Source organism: Gopherus evgoodei, chromosome 7 (genome assembly GCF_007399415.2).
Source record: "Gopherus evgoodei ecotype Sinaloan lineage chromosome 7, rGopEvg1_v1.p, whole genome shotgun sequence".
Lineage (NCBI taxonomy): Eukaryota > Metazoa > Chordata > Testudines > Testudinidae > Gopherus > Gopherus evgoodei.
Genome location: NC_044328.1, coordinates 130293331 through 130317642, shown reverse-complemented (window position 1 = coordinate 130317642; position 24312 = coordinate 130293331). Strand labels below are relative to the sequence as shown.

General features: G+C 64.1%; 1 protein-coding gene and 1 long non-coding RNA gene across 2 annotated transcripts in view; both read left to right on the top strand.

Annotated features, from left to right (window-relative positions):
* Positions 1–1110: 1110 nt before the first annotated feature.
* On the top strand, positions 1111–9611 carry LOC115654893. The gene is made up of 5 exons (XR_004001292.1): positions 1111–1981; positions 6296–6452; positions 6799–6896; positions 7509–7713; positions 8394–9611. It is a non-coding gene; the product is annotated as an uncharacterized LOC115654893 (long non-coding RNA).
* A 3196-nt stretch (positions 9612–12807) lies between these two features.
* The window catches only part of LOC115654873 (laminin subunit beta-2-like), a 66932-nt gene continuing 55427 nt past the window's right edge, over positions 12808–24312 (top strand). The window contains exons 1-3 of the mRNA XM_030569734.1: positions 12808–12903; positions 15967–16014; positions 19960–20123. Coding sequence (XP_030425594.1) covers positions 15984–16014; positions 19960–20123 — 195 coding nt within the window. The 5' untranslated portion in view covers positions 12808–12903; positions 15967–15983. The remainder of the gene's footprint in view (positions 12904–15966; positions 16015–19959; positions 20124–24312) is intronic.

Below are 24312 nucleotides of genomic sequence, written 5' to 3'. Positions count from 1 at the left end.
TGTTCAGTGAAGGGCAGTGGTAGTTTTGTCCCACTCTTACGAGGAAACAGGCCAAAATCAAACTGTCTCTTTCCCTTCAGTGAAGTGAACTTTTTGTTATGCATTGCGAGCAGGTGATCTGGCCTTGCCGTCCTTCAGTAAAATGGTGCTTCAGAACCCAGCCAGCTGCGTCCGGCTCCTCTTTGGCCCTTCCGCGCCATTGGCCAGGCTGCTGCTGTGGGTGCTAATGACAATCCCACAGTGTCAGGTGAACGGGGCAGAGCCTCAGGTGTGACTGGCTGCTGCACGGGGCTGGATTCTCTAAATCTCTGCACTATGAGCCCTGCTCCCTCATCCTGCCTCTCCTTCGCACCCTGCAGCAGCGTCAGCCAGTCCAGCACATGCACCCAAGCAAACGCAGCATCTTGTCCCAGCTCATTAACATTTTTCTCTCTCGCAGCGACCATGAAGGCCTGAGGTGCCTGTCTGGGCAGGCCCAGGTGTCCAGGAGATGCTGGCGGGGAATTACTCTGCACGGGAAGTGTTCACAGCGATGTGCTGTAATGTCACTGTCCTCCCAGCAAACCAGGTGTAGCCAGGTGCAGGAGCTGGGAGGGACACCAGGGCTTCCAGGATCCCTCTCCCTGGCAGTTAGGACACTGCTCCCCAGGGCAGGAGCAGGGAGGTGCAGTGCCATGCAGGGCTTGTCTGTGCCTTCCTCCACCTTTTCAGCTTTCTGCACTGGACATCAGCCCTGCCTCTGTCATCCACTGTGCAAACACACTGATCACCTTGTCACGGAGTGTGGGGGAGTCCGGCCCTGCACCCCTCTTCCTGGGACCCACAGTGACTTTTAGCCAGCCAGTAAAACAGAAGGTTTATTGGACAACAGGAACACAGGTTACAGCAGAGCTTGCAGGCACAGTCAGGCCCCTCAATCGAGTCCTTCTGGACTTTCAGGGTGCTTGGATCCTAGCTAGGATACCCTGAATTCTGCCCACACAGCCCCAAACTCAAAACTGCTTCCCTCCTGCCACTCCCTTCCTTTGTCCTCCTTCCCGGGCAAAGGTGTTGACCTTTCCCCTCCCTTGCCTAGCTCAGGTTACAGGCTCCCGTATCGTCCATCCCCTTAAGTCCTCCCCTGCTCTCCCACTCCCCACACAGACAGTCCCTACTCCATCACACACCTCTAAAAGGGGGTGGAGGCGGTGCTCCCCCTTGGCTTCCCTGGGAGCAGGTCGGTGCTGGTATGTGGATTGAAAACTTGGCCTGGGCATGCATTGCGCTAATTGCCTCTTTGCTTCACTCTATATCCCTGGGGTTGGGGTGATGCCCTGGTCCCTCCAGCTCCCCACACCTAGACCCTGCTCCCTGCACCGTGGCTGCTGACAAGGCAGTGGGCTCTGGTAATGGTTTGAACTTGGAGAACCATTCAAGCAAGCACTGAACATGGCTTCACAGGTGTTCTGCTCACGTTTCCTGGCAGGTCCCAAGGCTGGGGGAACTGGCTTGAGAGAGGGAAGCGGGCCCAGTCTTTTCCGTCTCTCTTGGTACAGGAGTTTCTCCTGGTCCCTAGTCATTCCCACCACTCGCCTCTCCTCTCTGCGATTTGAGGGGGGTAACCAGGCCTGGCATCCCGGGGGGGGGGGGCATGCTGCTGAATAGCATCGGACTCCCCAGCCCCCATAACGCATTTCAGCCCTTTGTTTGCGTCTCTGACAGCTGCTGCCCAGTGAGCAGAGGTTGCACTGACCTCAAGCCCTGGTCCCAGGTGGTTCAGGCCCCCCAGACACAGTACCTTGCCTTTGTCAGCACTAAATTTCATCTGCCAGGCTCTTCCCCGGCCACCTAGCAGAAGGGGCTGCACTCCTGATGGGAGCAGAGGACTGAATTTTCAAAGCTGGAGGCCCTGGCTGGTGTAGACGGGCCCATTCCTGAGCCTGTGCATTTGGACAGTGTGTGCAAACCAGGAACCAGCTGCATGTGAGCACCGAGTTGACAGGTATGCGGGGGGGGAGGAGATGTTTTCTGGGTGCATGTGCAGTCCCGCCTGTGCTTTCGCCTGCCCTTCTTCCTGCCCCTTGGTCTCTATTTGGAGAGAAGCAGCCCTGTTCCTCTGCTCGCTCCCCAGGAGAACTGCAGGGGGGTGCCAGATTGTCAGACTTCTGTTGGGTCCCTTCCCTCGAGGTAAACCCCAGGGGGAATCTGGCCCTATTCACTGCCCTTTGTGGACCTGGGAGTCCAATGGGGGCAGCTACCATGGAGTCCTCCAAGGACTCAGAGTGGTGGCAGTCGGGGGTTTCTGGGCCTGCGGCATTTGGGTTTCTGCATGGGAAGCCCCATTATGTCCTGGCGCGTCTCCCTCCCCTTGTCCTGCTGGACTCCTGGGCCCTTCCCCCTCTGCTCTTTTCCTTCTCCAGACTCCCCCCCGCCCCCTTTGGTCCTGATCTGCTGCAAGGCTTTGTTGCAGGCTGGAGCTGCTCCTCCCAAGCCCTCTCCTTTCTCCTCCTCCTCAGGGTCAGGTTCTGCGGGGGCTGAAGGCTGCTGATAAAACAGCCAGGTGTCTTTGGACCAGAAAGGGAAAGAAGTGCCACCCCTCCCCTCCCCGATTCCCAGAACCCCTCTCGCAGGCCATGCTTTGCTAAGTGGCCCCAGCAGTGCTCTGCAGGGCACACTGCGCTGGTGTCCGCCATGCCCCGGCCTGCAGTGGTGCCAGCGAACGGAGCGGGGTGGGAAGGAGGCCGATCCCTAGAGGCCTGCGGGCGAGGACTGCAGAGCATTGCGTGAGGTCTGGATGAAATGCAGGACACCCCTGTGCACATGAACTGCGCCTTGTCCCCCAGCCCCCGAGCAGCTCCCCTGTTCGTTGTACCACTGGCTCTTCCCAGCCCCCGTGTCTTGTGTACGGGGGGTGGGCCGGGCGCCATCTTTCAATGTAGACAGTTACTCTTCTGCCAGCAGCAGCGCGAGCCAGGGCTTCCTCTTAACAACACACACCAGCAAAAGCTCAAGCCCCTGCCCTGTATAGGGGGAAAACTACCCACCATCCCTGGGCAGCTCAGGGAGACCCCACCCTCTCGCAAGCAGTGAGTCCCGGGAAATCCAGAGTTGTTTTATTAAAAGGGAAAGGAAGCCAGCTCAGTATCAATTTGGCAAACTCCACAACAGTTCAAAAGCCTGTGGCCATAAGTAACACCTGCCCCACACTGAGCGCCTTGGGCTGTGTCCTCTGCCTCAGTTTCCCACCTGGCAGTTCGCCAGGCCAGCAGACAAAGGTCCCTTTAACGTGGCAAGCTGCTGGTCCCCACTCACGGTGGTGCAAAGCCAGCAAAGGCCCAGAATTCAGGGGTGTGTTACCCTTTGTGACGAAGTGGGACTGTTCTTAATGTTTCCTCTGAATACTGTGTGTGTGCCTCAGTTTCCCCTGTGCATTTCTTAAGTCTCCAGCATACATAAATGGCTGACACTCTGTCTCCTAGCAACAAATGGCCGGGGCCCTTCCGCCCTTGCAAGGGGATGGCTAAAGGTGAACAAAGAGATAAGGTGACCTCCTGGCCCAGGAAAGAGACAAAGGCCAGAAACGGGGCTGGAGGGGGTTTCAGCCTGGAGCTGGCTGGGGACGAGAAGTGAGGGCAGACAGGGTTGTCTGGCTCGCTGGGCCCCAGAATAGACCCAGCTGAGGGGGTGCAGGAGGCTCTAAGCCAGGCCTGGTAAATCTGGTAGACCTGGACAGTGCCAAGTGCTTTATAGTGTTCACCGATGCCTCAGACGCAGGACCGGGCACGGTGCTGATGCAGGTCAATGCTAAAGGGGGGAGACACCCCTTTCCATGCCTGTGACGATGCTGGTTCTGGCAGGACCCAACTGAGAGTGCCAATTCAGGACAAATTGCTCAAACGGCAGTCACAGCCCTAGGCTGGGGTTTTTCCACCTCTAAGGCACCAAACCAGCCAGACCGAGAGGACTTTGGTCTCACCCCACTGGCTAACCACAAGTCACACAAGCAATTTCCTTAGACACTCCAGTCTCCCAATATCACCACCAGTGCCACCCGTCCTGGGGATGAATGGTTATGAAAACCAACACCCCAATAAAAGAAAAAGGTTCTCTCGATCCCAAAGGACCAAGCCCCAGACCCAGGTCAATATACACATCAGCTCTTACCCACAAATCACGCTGTTGCCAATCCGTTAGCATCTAAAATCTAAACGTTTATTCATGAAGGGAAAAAGGTAGAGCTGAGAGCTAGAACTAGTTAAATGGAATCAATTCCATACAGTGATGGCAAAGTTCTTAGTTCAGGCTTGTAGCAGTGATGGAATAAACAGGTTCAAATCAAGTCTCTGGAGAACATCCCCTGCTGGGATGGGTCACCAGTCCCTTGTTCAGAGCTTCAGTTTGTAGCAAAGTCCCTCCAGAGGTAGGAAGCAGGATTGAAGACAAGATGGAGATGAGGCATCAGCCTTATATAGGCTCTTCCAGGTGTAAGAACACTTCTTTGTTCTTACTGTGGAAAGTTACAGCAAAATGGAGTCTGGAGTCACATGGGCAAGTCCCTGCAGCCTTGCTGAGTTAGGAGGTGTATCTGCCTTCTCTCCATAGGTCAGGTGTGTAGCTGATGGTCCTTAATGGGCCATCAAGCAGGCTAAGGCAGCAAAGAATCCTGTGGCACCTTATAGACTAGGTGGACCAAGCAGGCTAGGTGGAGCTAACACCCACTTGTCTGGGATGTCTCCCAGAAGCACAGAGCCAATATTCATAACTTCAACTACAAAATTGATACACACATATAGACACCATAATCATAACCAGCAACCCATAACCTGGTGTCAGTCTGGAGCTGGCTGGGGATGGGAAGTGAGGGCAGACGGGGTCTGCCTCGCTGGGCCCCAGAATGGACCCGGCCGAGGGGGTCTGGTTTGCGGTACCTACAAGCTCTGTTTTGGACTGTGTTCCTGTCATCGAATAAACCTCTGTGTTACTAGCTGGCTGAGAGTCACATCTGACTGCAAAGTGGGGGTGCAGGACCCTGTGGTTTTCCCAGGACCCTGCTGGGGTGGGCTCACTGTGGGAAGCGCACGGAGGGGCAGAGGATGCTGAATGCCCCAAGGAGAGACCCAGGAGGTGAAGCCCTGTGAGCTTCTTGCCCTGAACAAGTCTGCTCCAAGGGAGAGGAGGCTCCCCAAAGTCCTGCCTGGCTTGGTGGGGAGCAGTTCCAGAGCATTGCCCGGGGACCCCGTGACACCATGTCCTCCCCATCCCCTCAGCTTTGAACTTGGAGAATCATTCAGGCAAGCACCGAACACGGCTTCACAGATGTTCTGCTCACGTTTCCTGGCAGGTCCCAAGGCTGGGGGAACTGGCTTGAGAGAGGGAAGCGGGCCCAGTCTTTTCTGTCTCTCTTGGTACAGGAGTTTCTCCTGGTCCCTAGTCATTCCCACCACTCGCCTCTCCTCTCTGCGATTTGAGGGGGGTAACCAGGCCTGGCATCCCGGGGGGGGGCATGCTGCTGAATAGCATGGGACTCCCCAGCCCCCGTAACGCATTTCAGCCCTTTGTTCGTGTCTCTGACAGCAGGGGCAGGAGGTGGCACTTGTTGCCGGGTGTATGTGGCAGAAATGAAGCTGAAGGGCTGAGCACAGAGGCCTGCCTGGCTCTGGGGGTGCCCAGCTTCCACTCCGCCTGGGCTGGGGACGGGCTGGCAGCCAAGAACCAACCCTCCTGCCCCCGGCGGTCCCTGCTCCAGGCAGCCAGAAGGGGGCAGCGTGAGCCTGGGCTATGGCTGCCCCCCCACTCCCCGTGCCCCCCCAGGAACCCCAGCAAGCCCTGGCCATATGGGCTCTGAGGAGCTGGCTGCTGGGGGGCCTGGCCACAGCCCAGGGTCAGCAAGAGGGGCCAGACCCACAGCATGTCCTTACTATCCCCCCCCTCCGGGGCAGCCCAGCCCCTCTTCCCTCCCTGCCCCCAACGCTCCTCCCCAGTGCCCTGCCCACTGCCAGGCTCTGCTGCCCGGTGATCTGGGCGGGAGGAGACGGTGGTGCCATGGCAACACCTGCACAACAGGCCGCAGCCGCGGGGCCTGCAGATGACGGCGAGCCGGGGCCCGGGGGTGCCAGGGACCTGGCCATGTGGGGGGCTGGCTCTCCCCGCTCCCCAGCAGTGCTGGGATGAGGCAGGGGGGTGGCAGGGCCTGGGGCTGGCGTGGGGCAGGGTGTGGGGAACCGTGAGTGTGGTGGGGATGGGGTGGGGCCCAGTGAAGGGGGGGCACCATGGCGAAGGGTCTCCCCTGCTCCTCGCCCCTCCCCCTCTGTTCTAGCTGAGTCCCAGTGCAGGGGGCCCCAGGGGTCCGGCCCCATGGAGGAAGCAGCCAGCAGCCAAGCCCCCTGTGAGGGGAGCAAGAGCCAGAGGCTGCTGGGGATCGAGGAGGAGCCCCCGGCCGGCCCCCCACCTGACTATCGGCAGCACTTGTAGAGGTGAGCGAGGGAGGCAAGCCCCTCCCAGGGGAGCCCTGCAGGCCGCTGGCAGGGTGGGGTGGGGTCGCCCCATGGAAACGCCACGTGTCCTGACAGGGCCAGTGCCCCGGCTGCCTGGGCACTCGTGGGCACCAGCTGGGCAGGGACGTGGTGGGCTGGGCCAGATCCTGGGTGGATTCCAGGTGGGTTAGATCCTGAGAGGTGGGTCATGGCCAACTGGGTGGATCCTGGGCTCAGGGGGGTGGCACGCCATCGTGGGTGGGGGCAGGCCGGGGGTGGGGGCTGGGCATGCCAGGCACAGCAAGCGGGTCAGGCTGCATGGTGTGACCTGCTTCCTTGCCCGCAGCCATCTGGGTCCTGAAAGAGCCAAATACTTCCTGAGCCCGCCAGCCCTGGCGCGATGCAGGCGCCCCGGGGAGCTGGGCCTGCTGGAGGCAGCAGGAGGTAAGGGCCCAGCCCCAGCCCCCTGGCCCCCGGAACCAGTGCCCACGGCCCTGGCTGCACATTCTGAGCCCTGTGGTCTGGGCTGGCTGCACCCCGGGTCGGGGGGGGCTCCATTTCTCAGCCCCGTTGGCCTGTATCGGGCCCGGCCCATTGGGCCCTGGCTGGCTGGGTACATAGCAGCAGCCTTGCAGCCCCCAGCTTGGGGCACTTGGCCTGGACACTCGCCCCATCCCTTCCCCCAGGGGCCAGCGCTGAGGAGCTCTGGCGAGTCCTGCACGAGGTGCCACAGCGCCGGCGGCAGGCGGCAGAGGCCAGGACAGGGCAGACGCTCACCGAGCAGGTGAGGGGCTCCTGGGCTGCCGTGGGGTGTCCCTGCATGTGGAATGGCCATGGTTGGGAGCTGACTTTGCCCTGATTCCTACCCCACAAAGGTGGTCCCCCCTCAGGGGGATCTGCGGGAGCCTCCCTGGCAAGGCACCACGGCTGAATGGGCTGGGGATCCCCATGACCCCCCCACTACATGAAGGCCCCATGCCCCCCCCATGTGTGGGTGCCATGGCTGGGTGTTGCGCTCTGTCTCTCCCCACTCCCCTGTGACGCTGCCCCCTGCAGGTGCCCTGGCTAGGACGCGCCTCTCTCATGCCCAGGATGCAGCGGGTGGCACAGTGGAGGCGGCAGCTGCATGTGATGCACCGGCTGGGGAAGCTGCACCAGGACGAAACCAGCCTGCTGCTGGCCAGGGAGCCGCTCGCCAACCTCAATGACAACCGGGGGGCGCAGGGGCCGGCCCTCTATCTGCACAGGGCCCTCCAGGGAGGTGTGTGCGGCTGGGGGGTGATGGGCTCTTGGCGGCTGGGGGCACCTGGGTAGGGCTGGCTTGCTGTGCAGAGCTTAGCATTTACTCTCAGGCAACGCATCTCATCTGATGTGCAGCTCCCAGCACGTACACGTGTCTGCGGGTGCCTGTGCGTGTGCGGCTGTGCACATGTGCATGTCGTGCAGGGACGTGTGTCTGGGGGGTGCTGTGTGGGTGTGCACATCTGAATGTTGTGGAGGGACATGCATGTGTCTGGGGGATGCCTGCAAGTGTGCATGTCATGCAGGTACACACATGTCGGGGGTGCTGTGTTGCCGTGCACATGTGTATGTCATGCAGGTACACACATGTTTGGGGGTGCTGTGTGGGCATTCACATATGCATGTTGTGCAGGGACACGTGCATGCCCACGCACATACAGCACCCCCAGACACATGTGCATGTCATGCAGGTACATGTGTGTCTGGGGGGTGCCTGCACGTGTGCATGTCATGCAGGGACACGTGTCTGAGGGTGTTGTGTGGGCATGCAGATGTGCATGTCGTGCAGGTACATGTGTGTGTCTGGGGGGTGCCTGAACATGTGTGCATGTCGTGCAGGGACACACGTGTGTCTGGGGGCCCGGGGAGCAGGCGTGTCCCTGCAGAGCCTTGCGTGACGTATCCTTTCTTGTGCTTTAGGTCGCTGAGCAGGTGCCTGCTGGCTGTGGAGCCCAGTCCCGGCATGGTGCCCCACAGCCGATGCCAGAGCCAGCTGTGGGCGAAGCGTGGCCTGGACCCCGGACTCCCGCTCCCATGCCCCCGCTGAGTGGGCAGAGGCTGCTGCATGTTCACCCCAAGCTGGGGCCTGTGCTGGGGGCTGGGCAGGCAGTGCTGGGGGGCCAAGGCATGCCCCTGGCTGGCTGGCTAGTAGCCTGTGGAATCTGCAGCACAAGGGGAGGGACTGGGCACAGGATCTCCAGGCCACTGGTGCCAGCGTGTGTCCAGGGAGATGGGATTTGTCACCTGCGCCGCATGGCAGTGTGTTGGCTGGGCACTGAGCCTGTAGCAAATGGATCTGCCCCCCCAGGGCTGTGCTCAGTCTGGCCAACGCCAGTCAATGCGCCAGTGGCGCAGGCAGTGAGGAAGGCGCTCTGCCCCTCATTCCCTCTCAGCTGCGCCGAGAGCTTAGGGCAGAGGGGCTGGCACTGGCAGTGAGACCCAGCAGCTCTGCCAGTCCTGAGCGGAGGTGTGAGAATCAGCCTTCCCCTCACAGGCAAGCTGGAGCTAACCGGGTGGGCCGCTCCCAGGCTGGGCTCCGCGAGTCCCTCTGGCCGGGCCTTTGCCAGGGGCGCCCACGTGGCCAGGGGCTGCGGGCAGGGGCGGCGAGTTAGATAGACGTGGTGCCCAGGCTCCAGGAATATTCCAGGTCTCTCCCCCAGCCCCGCCTGATGCCCCCGGGTGATTTAAAAGGGCCCAGAGACCCCTGGCCACCACCATCGGCAGCTCAGCTGGGTAAGACAGCTTCTTCCCCGGCCTCACTCCGCGCTACTCCTGGAAGTGGCCGGAATGGCCCTACGGCCCCTGGAGAGCAGGGGGTCTCCGCACGCTGTCTCTGCCCCAAGCGCCGACTCTGCAACTCCCATTGGCTGGGAACTACAGCCATGTGCAGCCCCCCTGCCTCTAAGCCACTGCCAATGTGGGGTGCTGGTCACTTTTGGGAGCTGCCCAAGGTAATCGCTGCACACCTTTCCTGCACCCCAAACCCCTGTCCCAGCCCAGAGCCCTCACCCCAACCCCGCTTCTGCACCCAAAATCCCTCCCAGAGCCCGATCCCACCGCACCCAAACTCTTTCCCACAGCCCGACCCTCCTCCCACACCCAACCCCCCTCCTGCACCCAAACTCCCTCCCAGAGCCCGACCCCACCGCACCCAAACTCCTTCCCACAGCCCGACCCTCCTCCCACACCCAACCCCCCTCCTGCACCCAAACTCCCTCCCAGAGCCCAACCCGCCCCCACCCAAACTCCCTCCCAGAGCCTCCAGCACCCCTCACCCTCTCCCATACCCCAGTCCACTGCTTCAAGCCAGAGCCCGCACCCCACACCCAAACTCCCTCCCAGAGCCTGACCCCCCCCGCACCCAAACTCCCTCCCAGAGCCTGACCCCCCTCCCACACCCAAACTCACTCCTGGAGCCCGACCCCCTCTCCTGCACCCAAACTCAATCCCAGAGCCCAACCCCACACACACACCCAAACTCAGTCCCAGAGTCTGACCCCCCTCCCGCACCCAAACTCCCTCCTGCACCCAAACACCCTCCCAAAGCCTCCAGCACCCCCACCCTCTCCTGCACCCCAGTCCCCTGCCCCAGCCCAGAGCCTGCACCCCAACCCCGCTTCTGCACCCAAACTTCCTCCCAGAGCCCGACCCTCCTCCCGCACCCAACCCTCCTCCCGCACCCAAACTCCCTCCCAGAGCCCAACCCGCCCCCACCCAAACTCCCTTCTAGATCCCGACCCCACCGCACCCAAACTCCGCCCACAGCCCAACCCCCCCTTGCACCCAAACTCTCTCCCAGGGCCTTAGGTAGGTGGGGGGGCACTTGGACCCATTCTGGGATCCAACCGGATGCCCTTGTTGCTGAGAAGGCTAATGGCATTTTGGGCTGCATTAGTAGGGGCATTGCCAGCTGATCGAGGGATGTGATCATTCCCCTCTATTCGACATTGGTGAGGCCTCATCTGGATACTGTGTCCAGTTTTGGGCCCCACACTACAAGAAGGATGTGGAAAAATTGGAAAGAGTCCAGCGGAGGGCAACAAAAATGATTAAGGGGCTGGAGCACATGACTTACAAGGAGAGGCTGAGGGCACTGGGATTGTTTAGTCTGCAGAAGAGAAGAATGAGGGGGGATTTGATAGCTGCTTTCAGCTACCTGAAAGGGGGTTCCAAAGAGGATGGATCTAGACTGTTCTCAGTGGTCCCCAATGACAGAACAAGGAGCAATGGTCTCAAGTTGCAGTGCGGGAGGTTTAGGTTGGATATTACGAAAAACTTTTTCATCCAGAGATTGGTGAAGCACTGGAATGGGTTCCCTAGGGAGGTGGTGGAATCTCCTTCCTTAGAGGTGTTTAAGGTCAGGTTTGACAAAGCCCTGGCTGGGATGATTTAGTTGGGGTTGGTCCTGCTCTGAGCAGGGGGTTGGACTGGATACCTACTGAGATCCCTTCCAACCCTGATAGTTTATGATTTTTTGGGAGCCACCAACAATTATACAAACCTGCCACCCCTGGCAGTGGGTACTGTACCCCACCCCCGACTCACCGGCTGGGCCCAGCTCCTGTCAGGGGTACCCCCGTGGCTGGGGCATCAGCCCCCCTCAACTCGCCGGCTGGGCCCAGCTCCCTGTCAGGGACACCCCCATGGCTGGGGCACCAGCCCCCTCCCCACGACTCGCCGGCTGGGCCCAGCTCCTGTCAAGGACACCCCTGTGGCTGAGGCATCAGTCCCCCCACGACTCGCCAGCTGGGCCCAGCTCCTGTCAGGGTGTCATGGAGTGTGGGGAGTCCAGCCCTGCACCCCTCTTCCTGGGACTCACAGCGACTCTCAGCCAGCCAGTAAAACAGAAGGTTTATTGGACAACAGGAATGCAGGTTACAGCAGAGCTTGCAGGCACAGCCAGGACCCTCAATCAAGTTCTGCTGGGGTTCAGGAAGCTTAGTCCCCTGAATTCCAACCACCCAGCCCAAAACCGAAATTGAACTAACCCCCTCCAGCCGGCCCCGTCCTTTGTCCAGCTTCCCAGGCAAAGGTGCTGACCCCCTCCCCCCTACCTGGCTCAGGTTACAGGCCTAGATCCTGTCCCTCACCTAAAGTCATTCCTGGCTCTCCCATCCCCCACACAGACAGTCCCTACTGCATCACATCGGGACACCCCTGTGGCTGGGGTACCAGCCCCACCCCCCATGACTCGCTGGCTGGGCCCAGATCCCTGTCAGGGATACCCCATGGCTGGGGCACCAGCCCCCTCCCTACCCTCCGACTCACCAGCTGGGCCCAGATCCCTGTCAGGGATACCCCATGGCTGGGGCACCAGCCCCCTCCCTACCCTCCGACTCACCAGCTGGGCCCAGATCCCTGTCAGGGATACCCCCGTGGCTGGGGCACCAGGCCCCCCCGACTCTCTGGCTTGGCCCAGCTCCCTGTCAGGGACACCCCATGGCTGGGGCACCAGCCCCCTCAACTCGCCGGCTGGGCCCAGGCGATGGCCTCGGCTTGCTGCTGTTCCCCATAGGGAGCTTGCCAGTCTCAGGCTGTCTGCCTGTGGCTGGTGGCTTGGCTCTGGGAAGAGATCCCCCGGAGAGCCGGGCCGTGCCCAGCGCGCTGGGGAACACCCTACCCGTGCCTGGCGGGTGCTGGTCCTGACACCGAGGAAGGGGCTCGCTGCAGGATCAAAAGCATTAATGGTGCCAGCAAGCGGGCAGGGGCCGGGACTGCCTGCAAGGACCCAAAGTAGGGTGTGCCGGGCCCAACCCTTGGGCAGCAGTGCCCACCCCCTGCGCTGCGTGACTCCCAGGGGCCATCCCACACCAAGCACCCAGCGGCTCTGGCTCAGAGCCAGGCAGCTAGGCACTGATCGGCACCAAGGGTCGCATGTCAGGGTGGCCGATGGGCAGAGCCAAGTGTCGTACGTAGGGACAGGCCTGGGTGCCCTGCACGGGCAGAGCTGGGCACTCCCTGGCACACGGCATGGCCCCAAGCCCTGGGTCCTGCCTGCAATATGTGCAGCCACAGCCTGAGGTCCCTGCCCCTCCCCATGGCTGCAGTGCCAGGCCCGAGCAGGGCAGGGCTGGGCACTCCTGTAGGCACCAGGGCCCCATGCCCTCGCTCACAGCGGGGAGCTGAGGGCTGGCAGCTCAAGGGGCAGGGGCACACTCCCTCCTCTGCCCCGTGTGCAGGGCTGGGAGAGCCGCTGTACCTGGCCTCCCGCTCACCTTGGCTGAGCTGCGGGGCCCGCCCCACCTGGCACCGGTGGCGGGAGGAGGAGCCTGCAGGAGGGAACCTTTGCAGGAACAAACAGCCCAGCCCTGAGCAGACTGAGCTGGGAGTCGGCTGCTGCGGGCCCCTGCCAGGGGCTTCAGGACGGGCGTGTGCCCACCTGGCCAAGCGTGGCCCTTGCCAGGGACCCTGAGCAGCGACAGCCGTACAGGTACCAGTGCAGCCCTGGCTCTGCGTGCTGCCTTCGCGCTGTTCCCTGGCCGGGCAGCACCAGCCAGCGCCCCGCCTGGCTCACTCTCGCCATGTGGGCAGAGCTGAGGCGCCCTGCGGTGGGCAGGGCGGGGCGGGAAGGGCTGATCGTCCCCGGGGCAGGGCTGGCTTGGCTGAGTGGGGTGTGAACCCTGTGCCCTGGCCTGTCTGTGCTGCCCCCCGGCGGGCAGTCTCCATGGGTTGCCAGTGCCAGCACAGCAGCCCCACTCCCACCCAGAGGTGGCAGCTTTGCAGTGGGGGGGAAGTGGCATTTGGCCTGGAGGCTGGGCAGTGCTGAGAGGGTGGGAGGCCTGGAGGTGCAGAGAGCTCGCTGGAAGGGCGCGGTGCCCTGCACTCTGGCAGAGGACAGCCGGGACTGCTCTGAGGGCCCCCTGTGAGCATGTGGTGTCCTGCCCTGGCCAGCTCAGGTGTGGGGGGAGCTCGGGGTGCTGCGGTCACAGGTGGGGGTGGAACAGAGCCATTGGGGCTCACAGCCTTTCTGGGGGTGGGCCCGGGACACTGGGGCTGCTGTTCCCTGGGGGTTGAACGTGCCCCGGGGCGGTGCTGCCGGGCCCAGGGCCCCGGCTGGAGTCTCAGCACATGCCCTGGCAAACAGGCTACACAGTGCCCAGCCTGGGCCAGTGTCCATGGTGCGGGGCTGGGGGCAAAACCCATGCTCCCCAGGCACGGGGGCTGGGCCTCTCGGGGGGCAGGAGAGACCAGCCATGTGGGGGAACTCTGGGAGCAACAGGAGGGTCCCTGAGCTGGGCTGACCCCCAGGCTTCGGGCTGCTGGGGCTGGGGGAGGACGCTCCTGCTCCTGCACGGGGGCAGAGCCGACGCTGGGACAAGGGATGGGTCTGGCTAGCTGGAGCCCTGCAAGCTGCCGGGCCAGGCCCCATCTCTGAGCCCCATGGAGCTCCTGGGGCCAGGGATGAAGCAGCTCCCTGAGACTGCGGGGCAGGGAACAGAGGGCCCTATAGCAGCAGGGAACCCGAGGTGTGGTGGAGTCCCCGTGAGGTGCCCTCTGGGACAGGGGTGTGGCCGGAGCACAGCCCCTCCTGGGAGTCAAACTCAGGCGCCACCCTCCTGCAAAGACCCCCCTTGCCCCCAGGGGCAGGGCTCATCTGGGTCCTGGCTGCCCCTGGCACTGAGCCGCTCTCCAGAGGTCTGTGGCCAGCTGGCCACTTGCCTTCCAGTCCCAGGGGCTTGCGGCCCACCCAGCCAAGGGGCTGGGGATGTGCGGCTCCTGGAGTGCCAGCTTGGATGCCCTCGGTCATGGAGCCGGCTCCCTCCCTGCCCAGCCCCCAGAGCAGGCCGTGCCGGGACACAGGCTGTTTCCCAGCCTGCCCCCTCCCCGTCCTGGTGGCAGCAGCTGTGGGATGCGCAGCTTTCACCGGAGAGCCTGGTGCAAGACACAACATGCACATTCCTGCCTGGCTGGGGCCAGCACCCTGGGAACGGGCCTGCTTCTTTCTCCCTAGCCCTGGCCCTGGGCAGGCCTGGCTTCCCACGCTTTGGGGCTTGAGGCCAGCGGGGGACAAGGAGTGGGCCCTCCCCCCCAGCGCGGCACAGCCGCTTAGCCCAGCGTGGCTGGGGATGCCATGTGTCTGCACCCGCCTGCTCAAGCCTGCCGTGTGCCCCAGGAGGTGGCGAGACCGGAGCAGCTTTCTCGGCTCACGCCCTGGAGAGCGACCGGCTTGACGGTAACTGTAGCCCCTCGTGAGCCACGAGCCTGGCCCGGGTCAGCCTGGCCAGGGGTGGCCCAGGGCCCAGAGGCCGGTCGTCCCCGCCCCGGCTGGCCTGTGTGCACTGTCGAGCAGAAAGAATCGGCTGTGACATTCCCGTAGCCTGGAGACCGTTAGCCCCTTTCACAGCCCAGCGCCGATTTGAATAAGAATCGCTCTGTCCCAGCCTCCCTGTGCCTGGGAGAGGAGCCGGGTGAGTTTTACCCATCGCTTCCCTTGTTTGCCAGCTTGTTTTTGTGCTCCGAGTTCTCACACTGCCCGCCCAGGGCTCGGGGGCTCCCAGGAGCAGGAGGGGCGCTCTCAGGGGCCGCCTCCGCCCTGCCTGCAGCCAGCTCCCCTGTGCCCCAGCGCGTAGTGGGAAGTGACCGCCAGGGCCGCAGGCTGCACCGCTCAGGCGTGAGTACCGGGGCGGCTCTGGGGCGAGCAGGAGGGGGCTGCATGCGACGCCTGCTGCCCTAAGATGCCTGGCCCCGGCAGCGACATTGCTGCTCAAGCCGCCTGGATTTCTCCTCCAGCCCCAAGCCCGGTGCCCAGCAGAGGGGAGCTGGCAGGAGGGTGCCCGGGGCAGCGAGGGAGCAGGCTGAGGGGAATGGGCTTGCTCAGCACCCCATAGCCAGTTGGGGCAGTGCCAGGAAGAGAACCCAGGTGTCCGGGATCCCTGTCTCCTGCTCCAACTCTTACTATGAGTTGTGCTGGCTGCTTCACATGCCTGGCCCCAGGTCAGCGTGGCAGCTCCCCACATGCCGCTGGCGGGGTGGCACTGCCCACCGGGGCACTTTGCCCTCACTAGGGCTGGTGCTGGCCCGGGGCACATACGCCTGTTCTGAGACATGGGACCCCCCAGCCACGGGCAGCTCCCGCCTGCCCCCGATCCCCCAGCTCCCCGAGGAGGCAGCAGGGAGAGGCCTGGCAAGGTGAGAGGCTGTGGGGGGACCACAGGTGCTGTCCTGGGGTGGCTGAGCAGCGCCTGACCTCCGGGGCAGCCAGCCCCACGGGCGCCCTGGCTCTGCTGACCGTGGCCAAGCCCCGGCGTCGGGCACTAGCAGTACCAGGGAGCCCTGGCACCTCCCACCTGCAGGGCTGGCAGGAAGGAGGCCTGGGCCACTGCATAGGGAAGAGGGAGCCCTGTCCCACCCCCCTTACCATCACCACCAGTCTCTTTCCCCTCTGCCCTTTGCACCCTGGGCCCACAGCTCCCCGCAGATCTGACCTCCACCCACACTCCCCTCGCCCAGCCCAGCCCAGCCCGGCGTAACCCTCTCCTCTTGCTCTCCCCAGGCCGGACTCCGGTGCCCATGGAGCTGCTGCTCGCTCTTCTGCTGCTAAGTAAGTCCCCGCTCACGTGCAGCCCCGGGCACGTTCTCCCCTCCCCTCTCAGGGGAGGTGGGCAGCGCCATCCACAGACCCCGGGTGTGCACACCCATGTGCCCCGGGGTGTCCTGAGCGCAGGGGCCCGGTGGGGGCCGGATGGATGTGGGGGGCCCTGAGGATGGGGGGCCTGGTGGGGGCTGGATGGACGCGGGGGGCCCTGAGGATGGGGGCCCAGTGGGGGCTGGATGGAGGCGGGGCGCCCTGAGGGTGGGGGTCCAGTGGGGGCTGGATGGAGGCGGGGGGCCCTGAGGACGGGGGCCCAGTGGGGGCTGGATGGAGGCGGGGAGCCCTGAGGGCAGGGGCCCAGTGGGGGCTGGATGGAGGCGGGGGGCCCTGAGGACGGGGTCCCAGTGGGGGCTGGATGGAGACGGGGAGCCCTGAGGACGGGTGCCCAGTGGGGGCTGGATGGAGGCGGGGAGCCCTGAGGACGGGGGCCCAGTGGGGGCTGGAGGGAGGCGGGGGGCCCTGAGGACGGGGGCCCAGTGGGGGCTGGATGGAGGCGGGGAGCCCTGAGGGCAGGGGCCCAGTGGGGGCTGGATGGAGGCGGGGGGCCCTGAGGGTGGGGGCCCAGTGGGGGCTGGATGGAGGCGGGGAGCCCTGAGGGCAGGGGCCCAGTGGTGGCTGGATGGAGGCGGGGAGCCCTGAGGACGGGGGCCCAGTGGGGGCTGGATGGAGGCGGGGAGCCCTGAGCGCAGGGGCCCAGTGGGGGCTGGTTGGAGACGGGGGGCCCTGACGACGGGGCCCAGTGAGGGCTGGATGGAGGCGGGGGGCCCTGAGCGCAGGGTCCCAGTGGGGGCTGGTTGGAGGCGGGGAGCCCCGAGGACGGGGGCCCAGTGGGGGCTGGATGGAGGCGGGGAGCCCCGAGGACGGGGGCCCAGTGGGGGCTGGATGGAGGCGGGGAGCCCTGAGGACGGGGTCCCAGTGGGGGCTGGATGGAGGCGGGGCGCCCCGAGGACGGGGGCCCAGTGGGGGCTGGATGGAGGCGGGGAGCTCTGAGGACGGGGTCCCAGTGGGGGCTGGATGGAGGCGGGGAGCCCTGAAGACGGGTGCCCAATGGGGGCTGGATGGAGGCGGGGAGCCCTGAGGGTGGGGGCCCAGTGGGGGCTGGATGGAGGCGGGGGGCCCTGAGGACGGGGGCCCAGTGGGGGCTGGATGGAGGCGGGGGGCCCTGAGGACGGGGGCCCAGTGGGGGCTGGATGGAGGCGGGGCGCCCCGAGGACGGGGCCCAGTGGGGGCTGGATGGAGGCGAGGAGCCCTGAGGACGGGGTCCCAGTGGGGGCTGGATGGAGGCGGGGAGCCCTGAGGACGGGGTCCCAGTGGGGGCTGGATGGAGGCGGGGGGCCCCGAGAGCAGGGTCCCAGTGGGGGCTGGATGGAGGCGGGGGGCCCTGAGGACGGGGTCCCAGTGGGGGCTGGATGGAGGCAGGGGGCCCCGAGAGCAGGGTCCCAGTGGGGGCTGGATGGAGGCGGGGCGCCCTGAGGACGGGGGCCCAGTGGGGGCTGGATGGAGGCGGGGAGCCCCGAGAGCAGGGTCCCAGTGGGGGCTGGATGGAGGCGGGGGGCCCCGAGAGCAGGGTCCCAGTGGGGGCTGGATGGAGGCGGGGGGCCCTGTGGACGGGGTCGCAGTGGGGGCTGGATGGAGGCGGGGGGCCCCGAGGACGGGGGCCCAGTGGGGGCTGGATGGAGACGGGGAGCCCCGAGAGCAGGGTCCCAGTGGGGGCTGGATGGAGGCGGGGGGCCCCGAGGACGGGGGCCCAGTGGGGGCTGGATGGAGGCGGGGAGCCCCGAGAGCAGGGTCCCAGTGGGGGCTGGATGGAGGCAGGGGGCCCCGAGAGCAGGGTCCCAGTGGGGGCTGGATGGCTGGGGGCGGAGATGGAGCGGGGGCCCCGAGAGCAGGGTCCCAGTGGGGGCTGGATGGAGGCGGGGCGCCCATGAGGACGGGGGCCCAGTGGGGGCTGGATGGAGGCGGGGAGCCCCGAGAGCAGGGTCCCAGGTGGGGGCTGGATGGAGGCGGGGGCGCCCTGAGGACGGGGCCCAGTGGGGGCTGGATGGAGGCGGGCAGCCCCGAGAGCAGGGTCCCAGTGGGGGCTGGATGGAGGCGGGGGGCCCCGAGGACGGGCGCCCGGTGCAGTGAGTCCGGGGGACGCGCTCCCCAGGACAGTCGGAGCCCTTGGCAGCCTCCTGGCGGGCAGAGCTCGGCCCAGCTGTGCCCGCTCCTTCCCCGCGTGGCAAAGGGCCCCCGAAGCTGAGCCGTAAATCCCCAGACGTCTGGCTCCGCTGAGCCCCGTCAGGGAATTAGGGCAGCGCCTGACCGGGTGGTCCCGAGCCCTCTCCCCCCGGGGCCTGGCGCTGCCTGGCGGCTGCTCTGAAACAGAGCAGGGGGCTACGCAGAGGGGCAGGGGCTGACCCCTGACCCCTCCCCCACCCCCTGCTTTGCCCCGGTGCGGGGGACTCCCCAGGTCATGCCCCGGTGGGGCCCTGCTCCCAAGGGTGTGGAGTGTGTCCCTGGGCACAGCCTCCCCTGGGCACGGCCTCAAGGGGCTGGGCAGAGTCAGGGAGGGGGGCCTGGGGGTGAGGGGGGCAGAGTCATGGCAGGCCAGACAAAGGCCTTTGCTTCCCCCGTCACAGGCTGCTGTGTGGGGGCTTTCAGGGTCATGGCGTTTCCCTGCCGGGTCAGCTGGTCTGGTACCCAGTGTTGGTGCGGGGGGGTGCCCAGGGAAGGATGTGTGCGGGGGGAGGGGTGCACGGGGGAGGGGAGTGTGGGGAGAGGGGTATGCGGGGGTTCACAGGGTTAGGTGGGGGGAGGGGTGCGTGGAGGGAGGGGTGGGGGTGTGCACAGGGGAAGTGTGTGTGGGAGGAGGGGTGCAGGGTTACACAGGGGGAGTGGTGTACAGGGGGAGGGATGCGCGGGAGGCTGGGTGGGGGGGCCCACGGGGGAAGTGTGTGTGGGAGGAGGGGTGCAGGGTTACACAGGGGGAGGGGTGTGCAGGGGTGCACAGGGGAAGGGGTGTGCAGGGGGAGGGGTGCTGGGTTGCACAAGGGTAGGTGTGGTGGGGAGGGGTGCATGGGGCGAGGGGTGTGGGGGGGTGCACAAGGGAAGTGTGGGGGGGAGGGGGGAGAGGTTGCATAGGGGGAGGGGTGCGCAGGGGTGCACAGGGGAAGGGGTGTGCAGGGGAGGGGTGCTGGGTTGCACAAGGGTAGGTGTGGTGGGGAGGGGTGCATGGGGGGAGGGGTGTGGGGGGTGCACAAGGGAAGTGTGTGGGGGAGGGGTTGCACAGGGGGAGGGGTGCGCAGGGGTGCACAGGGGAAGGGGTGTGCAGGGGAGGGGTGCTGGGTTGCACAAGGGTAGGTGTGGTGGGGAGGGGTGCGTGGGGGGAGGGGTGTGGGGGGTGCACAAGGGAAGTGTGGGGGGAGGGGTTGCACAGGGGGAGGGGTGCGCAGGGGTGCACAGGGGAAGGGGTGTGCAGGGGGAGGGGTGCTGGGTTGCACAAGGGTAGGTGTGGTGGGGAGGGGTGCGTGGGGGGAGGGGTGTGGGGGGTGCACAAGGGAAGTGTGGGGGGGAGGGGTTGCACAGGGGGAGGGGTGCGCAGGGGTGCACAGGGGAAGGGGTGTGCAGGGGAGGGGTGCTGGGTTGCACAAGGGTAGGTGTGGGGAGGGGTGCGTGGGGGAGGGGTGTAGGGGGTGCACAAGGGAAGTGTGGGGGGGTGCGCAGGGGGTGCACAGGGGAGGGGTGTGCAGGGGGAGGGGTGCGGGGAGTTGCACGGAGGGAGGTGTGTGCAGGGGGAGGGGTGCACAGGGGGACGAAGGGGTGAGCCCGGGGGCCCCGGGCAGGGGCAGGGGCGTATGTGGGGGCTGGGGCTCAGCCTCTGTCAGACCGCCCACGCCCTGTGCCTCTCTCCAGTCCAGGTGCCCGGTGCGGCGAGCCAGGACGAGCCAGGCTGCTCCGCGGGCAGCTGCCACCCGGCCACCGGGAACCTGCTCATCGGGCGGGCCCAGAACCTGAGCGCTACGTCCACGTGTGGGCTGTGGGGGCCCCAGGAGTACTGCATCGTCAGCCACCTGCAGGTACTTGCCCGCCGGCCTCGCGCCAAGGGGTGCCCAGGGCAGTGCCCCACCCTCCGGGTGCTGTGCGGCGTGGCTCCTGGCCCAACACTGGTCTGTGTGCAGCGTGGACAGCTGCCCCCTCCCCATCGCTCTGCGTGGGCACCTGGGGGGCAGGGCCCTCTGCCCTCAGCCCCTCCTGGCTTGAGCCAGACCCCTCCCATCCAGGGCAACCTGGGGATCTTGGCCCCTGAGCCCTGCGCTCTCACCGGCACCCGCCAGCCGGGCCTCGGGCCTGCGGGGAGCCTGGCCAAGGGAGACGGGGGCTTGGTCCCCTGTGCCCAGCCCCAAACACTCAGCCGAGCCGGGCTGGCAGAGCCTGCGGGTGGACCAGGGTCAGTGCGCGCGTGTGAATCCGTCTGTGCAGCTCTGCGCGTGTGCATGTGTCCGTCTGTCCTCCAGGTCTGCGTGTGCGTGTGAGTCTGTTTATCTGGCTCTGCATGTGTGCGTGAGTCCATCTGTCCTCTGGGTCTGCGTGTGTGTGTGAGTCCATCTGTCCTCTGGGTCTGCGTGTGTGCGTGTGAGTCTCTGTCTGGCTTTGCATGTGTGCGTTAGTCCATCTGTCCTCTGGGTCTGCGTGTGTGTGTGAGTCCATCTGTCCTCTGGGTCTGCGTGTGTGCGTGTGAGTCTCTGTCTGGCTTTGCATGTGTGCGTTAGTCCATCTGTCCTCTGGGTCTGCGTGTGTGCATGAGACCATCTATTCTCTGGATCTGTGTGTGTGCGTGTGTCCATCTGTCCTCCAGGTCTCTGTGTGTGTCCGTCTGTCCTCCAGGCCTGTGTGTGCGTGTGAGTCTGTCTGTCTGGCTCTGCATGTGTGTGTGAGTCCGTCTGTCCTCTGGGTCTGCGTGTGCGCGTGAGACCGTCTGTCCTCTGGATCTGTGTGTGTGCATGTGTCCGTCTGTCCTCCAGGTCTATGTGTGCGTGTGAGTCTGTCTGTCTGGCTTTATGTGCGTGCGTGAGTCCGTCTGTCCTCTGGGTCTGCGTGTGTGCGTGAGTCCGTCTGTCCTCTGGGTCTATGTGTGCGTGTGAGTCTCTGTCTGGCTTTGCGTGTGTGCGTGAGTCCGTCTGTCCGGCTCTGTTTGTGTACATGAATCCGTCTGTCCCCTGGATCTGTGTGTGTGTGAGTTTGTCTGTCCAGCTCTGTGTGTGTGTGAGTCCGTCTGTCCCCTGGATTTGTGTGTGTGTGAGTCCGTCTGTCCAGCTCTGTGTGTGTGCGAGTCCGTCTGTCCCCTGGATCTGTGTGTGAGTCTGTCCCCTGGATCTGTGTGTGTGTGAGTTTGTCTGTCCAGCTCTGTGTGTGTGTGAGTCCGTCTGTCCCCTGGATCTGTGTGTGTGTGAGTCCGTCTGTCCAGCTCTGTGTGTGTGCGAGTCCGTCTGTCCCCTGGATCTGTGTGTGAGTCTGTCTGTCCCCTGGATCTGTGTGTGCGTCAGTCTGTCTGTCCAGCTCTGTGTGTGTGTGAGCCCGTCTGTCCCCTGGATCTGTGTGTGAGTCTGTCTGTCCAGCTCTGTGTGTGTGTGAGTCTGTCTGTCCCCTGGATCTGTGTGTGAGTCCGTCTGTCCCCTGGATATGTGTGTGTGTGAGTCTGTCTGTCCAGCTCTGTGTGTGTGCGAGCCCGTCTGTCCCCTGGATCTGCGTGTGTGTGAGTCCGTCTGTCCCCTGGATCTGTGTGTGAGTCTGTCTGTGCAGCTCTGTGTGTGTGCGAGTCCGTCTGTCCCCTGGATCTGTGTGTGAGTCTGTCTGTGCAGCTCTGTGTGTGTGCGAGTCCGTCTGTCCCCTGGATCTGTGTGTGAGTCTGTCTGTGCATCTCTGTGTGTGTGCGAATCCGTCTGTCCCCTGGATCTGTGTGTGAGTCTGTCTGTGCAGCTCTGTGTGTGTGCGAGTCCGTCTGTCCCCTGGATCTGTGTGTGTGAGTCTATCTGTCTGTGCAGCTCTGTGTGTGTGTTAGTCCGTCTGTCCCCTGGATCTGTGTGTGAGTCTGTCTGTGCAGCTCTGTGTGTGTGTGAGTCCGTCTGTCCCCTGGATCTGTGTGTGTGTGAGTCTGTCTGTCCAGCTCTGCGTGTGTGTGAGTCCGTCTGTCCCCTGGATCTGTGTGTGAGTCTGTCTGTGCAGCTCTGTGTGTGTGTGAGTCCGTCTGTCCCGTGGATCTGTGTGTGTGCTAGTCCGTCTGTCCCCTGGATCTGTGTGTGAGTCTGTCTGTGCAGCTCTGTGTGTGTGTGAGTCCGTCTGTCCCCTGGATCTGTGTGCGAGCCCGTCTGTCCCCTGGATCTGCGTGTGTGTGAGTCCGTCTGTCCCCTGGATCTGTGTGTGAGTCTGTCTGTGCAGCTCTGTGTGTGTGTGAGTCCGTCTGTCCCCTGGATCTGTGTGTGAGTCTGTCTGTGCAGCTCTGTGTGCGTGTGAGTCCGTCTGTCCCCTGGATCTGTGTGTGTGTGAGTCCGTCTGTCCCCTGGATCTGTGTGTGAGTCTGTCTGTGCAGCTCTGTGTGTGTGTGAGTCCGTCTGTCCCCTGGATCTGTGTGTGAGTCTGTCTGTCCAGCTCTGTGTGTGTGTGAGTCCGTCTGTCCCCTGGATCTGTGTGTGCGTGAGTCTGTCTGTCCAGCTCTGTGTGTGTGCGAGCCCGTCTGTCCCCTGGATCTGTGTGTGAGTCTGTCTGTCCAGCTCTGTGTGTGTGTGAGTCTGTCTGTCCCCTGGATCTGTGTGTGTGTGGGTCTGTCTGTCCAGCTCTGTGTGTGTGTGAGTCTGTCTGTCCCCTGGATCTGTGTGTGAGTCTGTCTGTCCTCTGGATATGTGTGTGTGTGAGTCTGTCTGTCCAGCTCTGTGTGTGTGTGAGCCCGTCTGTCCCCTGGATCTGCGTGTGTGTGAGTCCGTCTGTCCCCTGGATCTGTGTGTGAGTCTGTCTGTGCAGCTCTGTGTGTGTGCGAGTCCGTCTGTCCCCTGGATCTGTGTGTGAGTCTGTCTGTGCAGCTCTGTGTGTGTGTGAGTCCGTCTGTCCCCTGGATCTGCGTGTGTGTGAGTCCGTTTGTCCCCTGGATCTGTGTGTGAGTCTGTCTGTCCAGCTCTGCGTGTGTGAGTCCGTCTGTCCCCTGGATCTGTGTGTGTGATGGAGCAGGGAGCGGGGTGGGTTTGACCTGGGAATGTGGCCGGGGAGTTGCAGTGGGGATGGGAAGGAAGCTCCCTGAGCTGTATCCTGAGCCGGGAGCGGGGTGGGGAGAAGTGACACCTCCTGCCCCGGACACTGGACAGAGGAGAGGAGGAGCAGAGGGGAGCGGGGAGAGAGCGGCTGGAGGGGTTTTAGAGTCAGTTTGGGGCTGGCTGGGAAGACGCAGGGAACCCCGAGTCTGGGGTCTAAGCTCCCTGAAACCCAGAGGGACCCGGCTGGGGGGTCCTGGTTGTACCTACAAGCCCTGCTTGGGGCTGTGCTCCTGTGGGCTAATAACCCTCTGGTGTTACTGGCTGGCTGAGAGTCCTGGGGCATCGCAGGGAGTGGGGGTGCGGGACTGCGTGACAGTGAGTCCGTCTGTCCGGCTCTGTGTGTGTCCGTCTGTCCCGTGGATCGGTGGGGGGGTGTGAGTCCGTCTGTTCAGCTCTGTGTGTGTGTGTGTGTGTGTCTGTCGGTCCATCTGTCCCCTGGATCTGTGGGGGTGTGTGAGTGCGTCTGTCCAGCTCTGTCTGTGTCCATCTGTCCCCTGGATCTGTGGGGGGGGGGGTGTCCGTCTGTCCGTGTGTGTGTGTGTGTGTGTGTGTGTGTGTGTGTGTGTGTGTGTGTCCATCTGTCCCCTGGATCTGTGGGTGGGTGTATGTCTGTATGTCCAGCTGTTTGTGTGTGTGTGTCTGTCCATCTGTCCCCTGGATCTGTGGGGGGGGGTGTGTCCGTCTGTCCAGCTGTGTGTGTGCGTGTGTGTCTGTCCGTCTGTCCCCTGGATCTCTGGGGGTGTGCGTGTCTGTCCAGCTGTGTGTGTGTGTGTGTGTCTGTCTGTCTGTCTGTCTGTCCATCTGTTACGGAGTTCCTGGGTGGTGCTCTGGAACTGCTCCCCACCAAGCCAGGCAGGACTTTGGGGAGCCTCCTCTCCCTTGGAGCAGACTTGTTCAGGGCAAGAAGCTCACACGTCTTCACCTCCTGGGTCTCTCCTTGGAGCATTCAGCATCCTCTGCCCCT